Source organism: Rousettus aegyptiacus, unplaced genomic scaffold (genome assembly GCF_014176215.1).
Source record: "Rousettus aegyptiacus isolate mRouAeg1 unplaced genomic scaffold, mRouAeg1.p scaffold_m13_p_4, whole genome shotgun sequence".
Lineage (NCBI taxonomy): Eukaryota > Metazoa > Chordata > Mammalia > Chiroptera > Pteropodidae > Rousettus > Rousettus aegyptiacus.
Genome location: NW_023416307.1, coordinates 52580656 through 52592762, shown reverse-complemented (window position 1 = coordinate 52592762; position 12107 = coordinate 52580656). Strand labels below are relative to the sequence as shown.

The window sequence follows — 12107 nt, the reverse complement described above, 5'->3', positions numbered from 1 at the left end:
AGATTCCAGGGATCACAAAAGCCCACAAGTTAACAGAGTATGAGCAAAAGTCTTTCCATGCAGTTTTCTCAGTTTCCAGAGCCAGAAGACAAGCAGCAATTCTTGATACTTCCTTAACCCCTAATCCAGCACCTGTTCTATCTATACTTATTCAATCTGCCTTTTTTTCCCTTCCCAAGTGTCACCCTAGTTCAAACCACATGACCAGTTCTCCTTGCCCTCTCCATTCCATGTTCTACATAGCAAGCGTAGTTAGTCTTTTAAAAACAGAAATCGCATCAAGTCATTTCAAGCTTAAAGATTTTCCAACAGCTTTTCCACTATTATATTAAGAATAAAAGTGAGCTTCTCAAGGTGGCCTGCAAGGATGCCCCTATGTGTGTGTGGGCTCTGGCTGTCTCCTTGGCTCTCACATGGCACCATCTCCATTGCCCACCAGGCTGCAGACACATGGGTGTTCCTTCGGGTAGCCCTATTACCCATTTCTCACCTCACCACTTTCAGATGAAGTTTTCAGGAAGGGTGTCTCTGACTATCTAATCTAAATGAGCACTTTGTTGTTGGTCCTCCTCAGAGAAGCATCACGGTTTATAATTATGTATCTGTGTGACTGTTTTAAGCCCTGCTGGACACTAGATGTCTGCTCACCCTGCACACCTCGTGTCCAGCACTGAGCCTCACATACAGGGAAGGAAGCTCCTGAGGAAGACTGGATAAGCGAGCGGATTCTGGCCTGGGACATGGAAGGCATTCTCTTCAGAGCAGAGTGTCCTTCCTAACAACGCTGACTAATAAAGATACTGAGCAGATATAGAGGGAGACAATGGCATTGAGTCTTCGAGAGTCTCAATGCTGATGGCAAGCCTGTTATAGAACGTGGATAGCATGTTACAACAGGAGAACAAAACAAAATGCCCAAAATAAAGCAACACCTCCCAAACAGTCAAGTTTCCCTCCCCATGTGATCACTTAGAAATTCAGGGTGTTTCTTGATTATCATCCTTCTTTCCTTACAGGGCATATTCCGATGGAATCATAATTATCACAAAGCCAAGACATACCTATTGGCATTGTCCAAACCTGGAAAAAAGAAGAGGGCAGAAAGACTATTAGTGGAATATTTTATATACCAAGAGGAGAAAGTGATAAGACAATCTCTTTCATTTAGTATAGAGTTTTTTACTTTCTAAGCTCTGGCTTTCTCACCTATGGTCCCACCTCCCTCACTCCTTCTTGCTTCCCTGGTCCTGAACTTCTTAGTTTAATCTGATAAACTCCTCTGAGCCCCACAGACACTGTCAACACTCCTACTGCTGTCCCAGCCCCTTTATGGTGGCTTCTGCTACAAGACGCTGCGACATGGCGCCTGTCCTTTTCACTAGCCCACAGAAGGAAACGAAAAGCAGTCGAAGGACAAACAAAATTATAAATAAATATCGACTGAAAATTTCAAACCCAAACAGCTTAACTTACGTGTGGCCCTCAAAAACAACCCCACAAAGTGATCATTTTTGACAAATACCTGCTTTAAACATGTACAGGAAAAGTTCTTCCATGAAAAAGCAGACAGTATGTATTTTTTCCTGCCACATTATATATTTTTAAATTTTCATCATGGAAAATTGCAAAAAAATAAATAGTAGAGAAAAAGATATAACACACTCTGAAAGCCCTCGCCCAGATTAAGAAAACATCAATATTTTGCCAGTCTTATCTATCTTTTTTTATTTTTTTTATTTATTTTTAAAGGAGCTTTATTTTTTATTTGTTTTTAAAGGCACCACAGCATTTTGTCATTAGGCACTTCCAAAGGGAACAGGTCTTTAATTCAATGTTAGGGCAAGTAAAGACACAGTGACTAAAACACAAGGCTCAATGCTATATAGCAGGTCCTGATCCTGTTGCGAGTTACAAAATCAAATTCTTTAGTTGGGACCAGGGTTTTTTCCCCCTTAATGATGTAGAATGGAACAGAAAATACCAGTATGTACATAGTACAACTCAGGAGTGTTTCACATAACTGTTTCGGTTAAATATGTTTATGTATAGATATATGTTCCAGGTGGTAATGTAGAATAATTTCTTTCTGGGGGTTGTGAAAACACAGGCCAAAAATGGTCAACAGAGCAATGAGGAAGAGTTTCTGAGAAAGGAAGGATTGGTGGAAGAGAAAAATCAAGGAAGAAAAGAGGATAAGAAAGGAAGAGGAGAGAGTGAAGGACATTTCCCTCTCAGACCCCCCATTTCCCACCTTGCTCCAAGTTCCTGCTCCATACACTCTGGCTTTCCCTGGCAGGACTTGGTGGAACCAAGGGGAATAAATGGAGGGGATATAGTCAAAGATACTTTAAAGGAAGAATGGACAGTTCTAATGACCATGGCAAGAAAGAGGTAGGGGTCAAAGGCGAGGCTAGAATGTCCAGCCTTGAAGAGAAGAAAAAGATGGATCCTGGGGTTGATAGAGTTAAGTTGAGAGAACACCTGATTTGAAGTACAGAGTAGAGGGTGGATGATAAGTTAAATTTCAGGCAGGTTGCAAGTGGAGTGACAGCAATACATTAGCAATATCTATTCTTCCACGGCATTTAGAAACACAAAAAAGAAGTCTGAGCAAGAAAAAAAGACTGAAGATACAGGTGTGAGGCAGAGGGTGGGGATACAAGTGAAGCTTCTTGGTGCCCATCCACTTCCTTCCTTCTGGTTCAAGACCCTGCCTCTGGGGAACGCATGGGTATGTAAGTGTGACACATGTAACACAGAGATGAGTAAAGAACAGGCTCCTTCCAGGAGGGTACGGACACCAGGAAGAAATCATATGTACTACCCCTCCCTATGAGTCGATACCTTGGATGGAAAGCTCAGCTGACATGGAGGCTTTCCCTGACCCGTTCACCACCATGCACGTGTACACCCCCAAATCGTCTTGTTTGACCTCATGGATTTCCAGAACTTGCATCCCATTCTTCTCAGACATGGACACACGGGCACTTGGCTGCAGGGGAACATCTCCCTGTGGATGGTGATAGGGTAGCTCAGTCAGAGAAACCTGCTCACTTGTTGGCACTGTCCTCCAACCTCCTGCCCATTTGGTGGGACAGACACCAGGCATGGGCAGCCTCTGTTCTGGGCTCTGTCAACATGCTTAGAGAGCAGTGTTTGTTTCTTTTTTTCTTCTTCTTTTTTTTAATTTATTTTTCAATGACAGTTGACATGCAATATTATATTAGTTTCAGGTGTCCAGTATAGTGACATTTACAGCATAGACATTTATATGCCTTATAAGGTGATTGCCCTGGTTAGTCTGGCACTACACATAGTTATTACAATACTACAGACTATGTTCCCTATGCTGTATGAGAGCAGTCTTTGGACAATTCAAGGGCCCCGACTCAGGGTCTATGCATGTGTTGTGATGTTTGGTACAGTTTAGAGTAGACATATGGAATCCTAGTTTGAGGTGGAAGATCCTATATTCCTTGCTCAGTTTTCCTTTGCCTCCTTCCTTTTATTATTTCCTCAGAGTCAGTTTAGGAGAATTAGGAAATAGGTAAAACATGTTTCATCACCCATTTTAATCCAGGAGTTCCATCTGTAGAAAACCTGCTCTCCTTGGCCTTGACCCCAAGTGTTCTCCATGGCTCCTCAGTGCCTTGTTTAACATCCACCCCTCCTCTCTCTTCCACTTCTTCCTCCTCTCCTCTGTCTTCACATTCCTGGGCCCTGAAGGATTTATAAAGCACTTCCACAAGGAACCTCCCAACAGCATTTTGAAATAAGTGAGATTATCTCTGCCTAATAGATATAAAAACCAGGGTTCCAAAAGATCACAGGACTTGCTTAGTATCACATGCTTTGTGAACCAAGAAGCATGGCTTGAAACCTAGTCCCATGATTTCAAATTCCACTCTCTTGAGATGGTCAGGTCTTTCTTGACTCAGAAGTTTTATGTAGTTTTGTGAGTGTGTGGATTATAGGACTGAGTAATCGAGGGAGAGTGTGCAAACAGGGGCAAGAAAAACATTGCTATCAAAAATATAGGAAACCCTGTATGAATGAATTAAGAGAAATTGACTGGAAAGACAGACTCCCACTAGTCAAAGGGTCTAACCCCAAACTTTCAGGTCCCCAGGCCTGGGCCAGAGTCAAGGCAGACAAAACCTTACCTTGAGCCAGGTGACCTGTGGTTGGGGCCGGCCAGTGATCTTGCAGGAGAATCGTCCCATCTGTCCTTCTTTGACAACAGCTCGGCCCAGCTTAGTAGCAAACTTTGGGGGGCACTCTCCCCAGATGCTAGGACGGGTCTCCACTGCAGGGGATAAGAATCTGTCCCTGGAGAGAAATCATCATTGAATCCAGCAGCAACTCAGCTCCTCATCTCTCTGCCACCACCCAAGTTACTTAAGTTGGGATCAAACACCAGCAAATGGTAACCATCCCAGCTCTATGCCTCAAACACACCTCTGAGGCACCCTCTAGAAAAAGCTGTTTCCTCTACCTCCTAGGCATGTAGCTAGAATTCATTTACTAGCCTCCCTTAAAGTAAGGTATACCTGAATCCTACTGAGCTCTGGCCAAAAGCCTGGGTATTGGCCAAAAGACTGTGAACGAAAGTACTTTATCCCACTTTTGGGCTGGGCCCATAAAACTTCCTGTGAGATTCTTCACACTCTCTCTTGCCTACTCTTCTGGCTAGATACAGATGGTCCAGCAGAGGCTCCAAGGTCTAGGAGATGAGAGTGCCACAAAATAGAAGGAGCCTGGCTAGGTCCCTGAAAAATAATGGGAAGGTTCTCCACCTGTTAAAGAATATCTAAAATGACTGCTTGAGTAAGAAATAAACCTTTCCTGTGTTAAGCCATTGTATTAGGGGGCTTGTTTTTTACAGCAGCTTCTGTTACCTACCCTTACAATACAAGTTACTTTCCATAAGAAGTGTCACATATTGATTGCCTCTTTTAAATCTGCTTATTTAAGTCTTCTGACTATTGCCTTGATTGCTAGATATCTCTGCAGACTATAGCTACATTGGCCCCTTCCTCAGCATTTAGAAGCTGGGTCAGTCAAGGGGCTGTCCACAGAGTCCACCAGGTCAGGATGTACTATGTGAATGACATAACACATCCCAAAAGGTGTCTGCTTTAGCTATCATAACCCAGGATGCCCAAGGAGACTTGCTCTCTTAGACCTATTCTGTCAAGTCAGCAGGAAAAGCCAATGCAGCCCTTACTCTGGCTTGAACATCAAAGAACTTACCCCAAGGTTTTGGGAACAACAGGTTGACCATGCTTCTTCATGAAGCCCCCTACAAGTAGAAAACAGAGAGAAAGAGTATTGAAGGGTTGGGTCTGAGCCACCGCCTTGGAGTCATGAAAGTCCGAGAGAGTCTACAACAAGGGTAGGTGGGATAATGATGAAAATGGTAAACCCTGACTGAGCCAGCACGGGGTCAGGCACTATGGTGGGCACTTTACACACATCATAGCATGATTTCCTGCAATAATTTAAGGAGGCTGGTACTATATCATCCTTCTATATTTTTAATAGATGAGAAAAATGAGATTCAGAGAAGCTGCCTACTCAAATCACAGAGCCAGTAACAGTGCGGGAATGCATCCAAGTCTGTCTGTTCTAGAACACTCAATCACTATGATGAGCTGTTATAAACCACTGGAGCTTCCACTTTGGGGATTATCTGTAGTGAACCACAACCGCTCCAGAAAATGACCCAGCTGAAGGAGGGAGGGAGAGGTATATGCATATCTCTTACCATGTCTATTCATGTTGGACACAACTGACACTCCGTCTTTCCACTTAAGGCTCAGAAAATAGCAATACCTGTCCTGTTGGAATGGAGCAGATCACTGGAGATGAGGAACTGTGGAGCCAGCACCTCCCTTGAATCTGCACCAGCAGCACACTGGTCACTGCCTATCCTGGGTGAGGCACTGCCATGCTGGGGAGGAAGCAGTTAAATAGCAAACCCAGCAAGGCAGCTGAGGTCAGCTCCCTTTACCCAGCTGCTGCTGCTGCAAGGGGGGACAATTAATCATGTGACCAGGAAATGACTATAAAGTGGTAGGGTGTTTCTGAAGAATAGGAAGGGGGAGAGGAGGACATTTTTGAGATGGTGATCAGTCTGGAAGTTGTTCTTTCTTTGCTGCAAGCTGGGAATGTTTATAAAACCCCACCCGAGGCACACATGGAAAGAGCAGACATCATTCCCTGATATCACCAGGCAGCTGCAATGGGAAATTGCAGGGTGTTTACTGGAAAAGGGTAAATTCCATTAAATTCCAACAATGATCACATTATACGAATGCATAGGAATGGAGGATGAAAATCATAGCTGAGTATTTCCTTCAGCCATATCTGGTTTAAGGTTTCGCCAGAACCTTAGTGGAAAAGGATTAATAACAAACACCAGCATCACATTTAAGTTGTGGTTCCAAGTACAGTGGCAATATTGCACGCGTATTCTGTTTAATATAACTACTTAGTGAGCGGTATATAATTTTCATTCCATAATGTGGGTTTGGTTTTGTCATTCAAGTCTCTGGTCAAGTTAAAAGAACTTGTAAGCTAATAAAAGAAGACACCTGTTCTGGGAGGACCCAACTGACAATTGCAGTCAAGATGTTGGGGTCCCTCAGATACTGACGGAGGAAGAGCAAACCAGTCAGTCCTCTTAGAAAGGATTTGAGTGAATGAGAATCATAAGTTCTAAAAATGCCCTGCTCTCAGACCAGCACCTTCCTTTTTGTGCCTCTAGTCAAAGGAAATGATGCCAGTTTACAAAGCTTTTCACTTTGGTCTTATTCGTGATAGGAAAAACTGGAAACCATGTAAATGTCACAAAGTAGGAAGACAATAACTACTTAAATAAAATGTACAATTGGCATCTTATTCTGCCATCAAATTATGTTTAAGAATATATGAAACATAGGAATATGTTAAAATATTCTATCATTTGCTCCTCAGAACACTCCAGTTGGGCTGTGGTCCTCTCTGCTCATTCTGACCATCACCTTGCCAAACCACCACAGTTAATCCTCTTCCCCATCTCACTCAGACTCTCTGTAGGACATGATGTGAGGGGTCGTGACCTATCAAAACACTCTCTCCTCCATATTCTCCTGCTTTTACCTGCTTTTACCAGGCTGCCTCTTCTTCCTCGATATGCTTTACTTGACCTTTGCACATGGGAGTGCCTAAGGCTGAGCCCTGGTCCTCGCCTCAGTGCTATCAGCTCTGCCCCAGGAAGTCTCAGACAGCCCCAATTGCTTTAAACATTATCCATAAGCTGATGACTGCTGAACCATATTCCCACCAGAACTTCTTATGCATTCATCAGAGATATCAAGAATAGTGAGCAGCACATTGTAGGTATTCAACTATTTGTTAAATAAATGAATTTTATGAAAAAGGAACAGCATATAAAATTTTTATTCAATGGGATCATAATTAAGTAAAAATAAAATAGTCAAACATAAGAAAATGACCAGAAGGAATTATATCAGAATGTTATTAACAGTGATTGGTTTTGGGGAGTGGAATTATGAGTGATTTTATTTAGCTGTATTTGCAAAAACCTATAAATACAATGGTAAAGAAAAACAAAACACAACTTAGTTATCAAAATAAGAAAAAAATGGGGGTGGTGGAGAAAGAAAAAAAGGAAAAAGATTCTGGCATCCAAACAGGTGAATAGGGCCTCTTGCACATGATCCATACCATAGCATTAGCCACATACCCAATCACTAAGAAACCCACTTAAAAATACCTTTTTACTATTTACTTCACTTATCATGCTACTGTAACACTCATTTTATCTTGGAGTAGAGATTTGGTAAAAATTAAGTTGATCCAATGATGAATGAATAAACAAAATGTGGTCTATTCAGACACTGAAATATTATTCAGCCATATAAAAGACTAAAGTAATGATGCATGCTACAATGTAGATGAACCTTGAAAAATTTTGCTAAAATTTTCATACACTAAAAAATGTATGATTCCATTTATATAAAATGTTCAGAAGAGGCAAATCCATAGAGACAGAAAGCATATTAGTGTTGCCACAGGCCAAGGGAGAAAGTATAAGGAATGACTGCTCAGTGGGTATGGGGTTTCTGTTTGGGGCGATGAAAAATTCTAGAACTAGATAGTGTTGATGGTTGCACAACATCGTGAATGTACTTAATGCCATTGAATTGCATACTTTCAAATGGTTAAAATGGTAATTTTTATGTTCTGTGTATTTTATTAGACTAAGCCATGTTTAAAACTTTTGGGAGCTAAACAACTTAATCCATAGGCTAAAATTCCTTTATTTCTTAAAAAATAAAATAAAGCAATAATATGGCATTTCCTCATAAATAGCAAAAGAATGCTGTTTGGAGGTACTTCTATATCAGATTAAGAGCAGTTTATGGTATGATCCAAAGGTAACACATGAATCAGTCAGCTAAAAATGGAATTGAGGAATGTTTATTTTACTGTGAGTTAACACCAGAGCATTTACATCAAAACAAAAAGAGAATTTGAGATAAAATAACTAACAGGGTCTATTTATAGGCAAAAGTTTGAAGTTACAAATTGTCAGATAAAGCAAAATTAATTTTGTGAAAGTATGAAAATCTGGCAGAAGAGTAAGGCTATGTAGAAAAGTAAGTGGAAAAGGGATTAAGGTAGAGATGCCAAAAATAGAAGAGTAAGTTAAGAGAATTGGTGAAGACAGGATTGAGTTAGTGGGGGGGGGTGGGCGGGAAAGAAGGCCAAGGCACTGAAGGTATTTATACGGTTATCTTAGATTTTTCAAGGACAAGTAAAAAAGAATGCTGGCAGGTTTTAGTAGGGAAAAGTTTAATAGTGGAGGGACCTACCACTTTTTGTCAAAGGATATAGAAAGTCTGAGGGGAGACAGAGAATGCTGTGAAAAGGGGAAAAATAAGATCAAGAGGGTATAAAGAAGAAATGCTTGTGAAAATGTGTGATGACAATTTATCATCCAAACAGGGACTCTCAACACTGAAAGGCACATAATTAATAATTCTGTCAGGATAACAGGATTAAACTAAGACCATTCCAGGCAAACCAGGGAGCAGTCACCCTACTTGTCGGCAACTTCAAAGTAGATTCTAAGGATTACTTAAAATAGTGGTTCTTCACTTAATCAGAATACCCACTTTTTATCATAGATACTGAGCTATGCCCCCCGTGCCACCCTAAATTGAAGTTCAATGCTAACCACACATAACTATAACTTAAAAAATAATAATAAATGTAAAAGCCCTAACTAAAATATTAAGGAGAACTAAAAGGAAAGTAAATTATGACAATATTTATTTCAATATTGTTGAATATTAACATGTTTAAGCATAACTATTTCAATAATAATTGCTCAAGAATATTAAAAGACATAATAAAACGGTCAGATGTTTGCACTGACTCATAAGCATATTTGGATTTAAAAGTGAATGATCAAAAAACATACTGTACAAGCAGTACAGAAAAATGAAAGAGCACAGGTATAGAGGTAGACACCTGAAAAAAATGAAAGAATAAAAAGTAGTGTTAGCAATATTGTATGTCTATGATATCTCTATAAAGAGAGAAAAGAATTAATACAGTAAAAAGGAAAGTAGTGTTAGGATAAATAATAAATAAAACATACTAAATAAAAAGGAAAGAATGAAATAATCTTAAAAGAAGGTAACTTAGCATGATAAGTACAGACCACTGAAGTAGAAAAAAATGAAAAATAAAAGACTGTTTAAGTGTGGTGTAGAAACAATTTTCTATTTTGTTTTATTACATGTGCTGCCGAAGCAAGCATTAATTTTCTATTTTATGACCTGAGAGCTTTGAAACCTCATCTGTACTAAAATACTGATTCGGTCCCTATTATATATGGCCAGAGCTTCAACAAGTAAACCAATGGGCATAAGAAAAGCTAGAATAAAATTTGAGCCTTAATAGAGGTAAAGTGCTTTACAGAAGGGAGAGGGAACACCTCATTGCTGGGTCTGTTAAAAATCACGAGTTTTAATTAAAGCAGATCATGAAAGGATTCAAAGGGAGGAAGTGATAAGATCCCATGTGAATTTTTTTAAAAAGATATTTTAAAGGGCAATGTGGAGATCAGAGCGGGATATGAGGAATTGGGGAAACCAGTTGGGAATTTGCGTAACAGGGCAGAAATAATGGCAGCCAGGACCATGGTGGTAGCAGTGGGGACATATGAGAATTGTGTAGGAGATGGCACATCAGGATATGGGGAAGGGAAGGGAAGAAGGGCAGGGCAGAGCAGGGAAGACTGACGTGGTCTGGCTGCCCTTCTTCCCAAGGATATGTGAGTCGTCACCTGTCAAGCTTTCTTCATGGAGCGACCACAGTTCTAACCATAAGCGTAAATAGGCCCCTCCCAGGGGCTGCCTGTCAGTATATAAATGGGGTCTTGTTCTATAAAAACTACTCATTCTACAGTCCCTGTTCAGTCAGGGAGCTTTGGAGTTTACTGTTGTAGTCTACTCTTGCTGGAATGTATCCATGTCCTTTATTCTTATGTTGTGACACTCAATAGCAAATATACCCTTCCATAGAGGCTAAGGAGGTTATCCCAGGGCACCAAGTAGACATTTCAAGAATTCTGTTTGGGGTTCCAGAAAACTGACACACTAAAGAATCAATTCTTCCTCAGGGGCTTGAAATAAAACACCCATCACTTAGAAAGCAAATGATTTGGGGGTCATTCATGAATAAAGTAATAATATGTCCTAACCAATGAGTTCAAAGAAATAGTAACATAAAGTTTTGTTTTGGAAGGGGTATAGTTCAATAAATTGTGGCCAATGATCTCTCAATTGTTTTGAGTAAATACCCTAAAGAGAAATTTAGGTACTCTACAGAGAGAAAAAACTTCTTTTAGAGGCCAAGATTCTAGGCATCCCAGCTCACTTTCCTAGAGCCACTTTCCATTATGATTCCCCAAATACTTTTTTAGAAAGTATTTAGTATTAAGTTATAAGGACTGATTTTGCATCATTTTATCAGAAGAAAACAAAGCAAAATTAACATCCAGTCTGAGCCTTCCTCGCCCCTCTCTGCAGGCCTGATGTGGTCTAGCTGCCATCTGCTGTACAGGTGTCTGATCAGAAGCCATGCAATGGGCAACGGCAGCACACGGGAAGCTATTTTAAACATGGTTCTGGAGAAATTCATTGTGCTAATAAGCAACCAATTTTTGTTGGGGATCATGCAAAATGAAAGTGTGTCAAAGACTAGTAGAGCACATAAAAAGCTGTGATCATAATACTTGTAATAAATCCAGGCACTCAGAAAAATCAAGGTAATTTAAATTTTTTTTTATGAGGCCAAAGGAATGACACAGCATGTCCCTCTGGCTGTAGCTAAGGAGAGCAGTTCATTTGGAAAGCTGCAAGCTGGATGAAAATGGGAAACAACCATTAATAGGCAGAATCCGATCCACTGATACTCTGCAATCGATAGGACTCGAAACTGCCCGGTCTCATGCTCCAGACCTTCTATAGTCTCCTCTCGTTCTGTCCTTCAGCTTTATTTTCCACTCTTCTCTGCTTCTACCTGTCTACTCACGCCCCCTCCACACCAAGCCCTGAGTTTCTCCACTTTCTTCCCATCTCCATCATCCAAATCACAATCTACCATCAAAATTGGACTCACTCTACTAGGACTAGCCACATCCCTTCTCATCCAAGAAGACATTACAGACCATTTCAGCCTCTAGAGGTCTTGTTTCCCACTGAAGTTATATAGATGATGAGCCAATCACTTGGCAAATAAACCCATGCTGCCTGATTGATTGGAGTTGTGTTTTTTCTTGTCTTTGAATGTCTAGGTCTTGTCTGAACAACCAGGTTCTTACAGAAAGGATCTGACGAAGTACTTTGTCCCTCACATAGTACCACACAAAGTCAGCACCTTGCAAATACATCCTGATGTTCAATTTTAATTGCAGTATAATAATGAAATATGAGGTCAAGAAAATCAGTCTCTTAAGGGCAGTCACCAAGTCTTGTTGTTCTTAGCTAATTTAGCAAATAGTTAGCACATTTAATAAAATCTGATGA

The 12107-nt window shown here is 40.5% G+C and overlaps 1 protein-coding gene across 3 annotated transcripts in view; it reads right to left on the bottom strand.

Annotated features, from left to right (window-relative positions):
* MYLK (myosin light chain kinase) overlaps nt 1-12107 on the bottom strand; it is a 239956-nt gene that overhangs the window by 104927 nt on the left and 122922 nt on the right. For all 3 annotated transcript variants that reach the window (XM_016159354.2, XM_016159352.2, XM_016159353.2), the window contains exons 4-7: nt 5254-5302; nt 4164-4329; nt 2845-3010; nt 1062-1080 (exon numbers count right to left, since the gene is read on the bottom strand). In XM_016159354.2, the coding sequence (XP_016014840.2) occupies nt 1062-1080; nt 2845-3010; nt 4164-4329; nt 5254-5302 (400 nt within the window). The remainder of the gene's footprint in view (nt 1-1061; nt 1081-2844; nt 3011-4163; nt 4330-5253; nt 5303-12107) is intronic.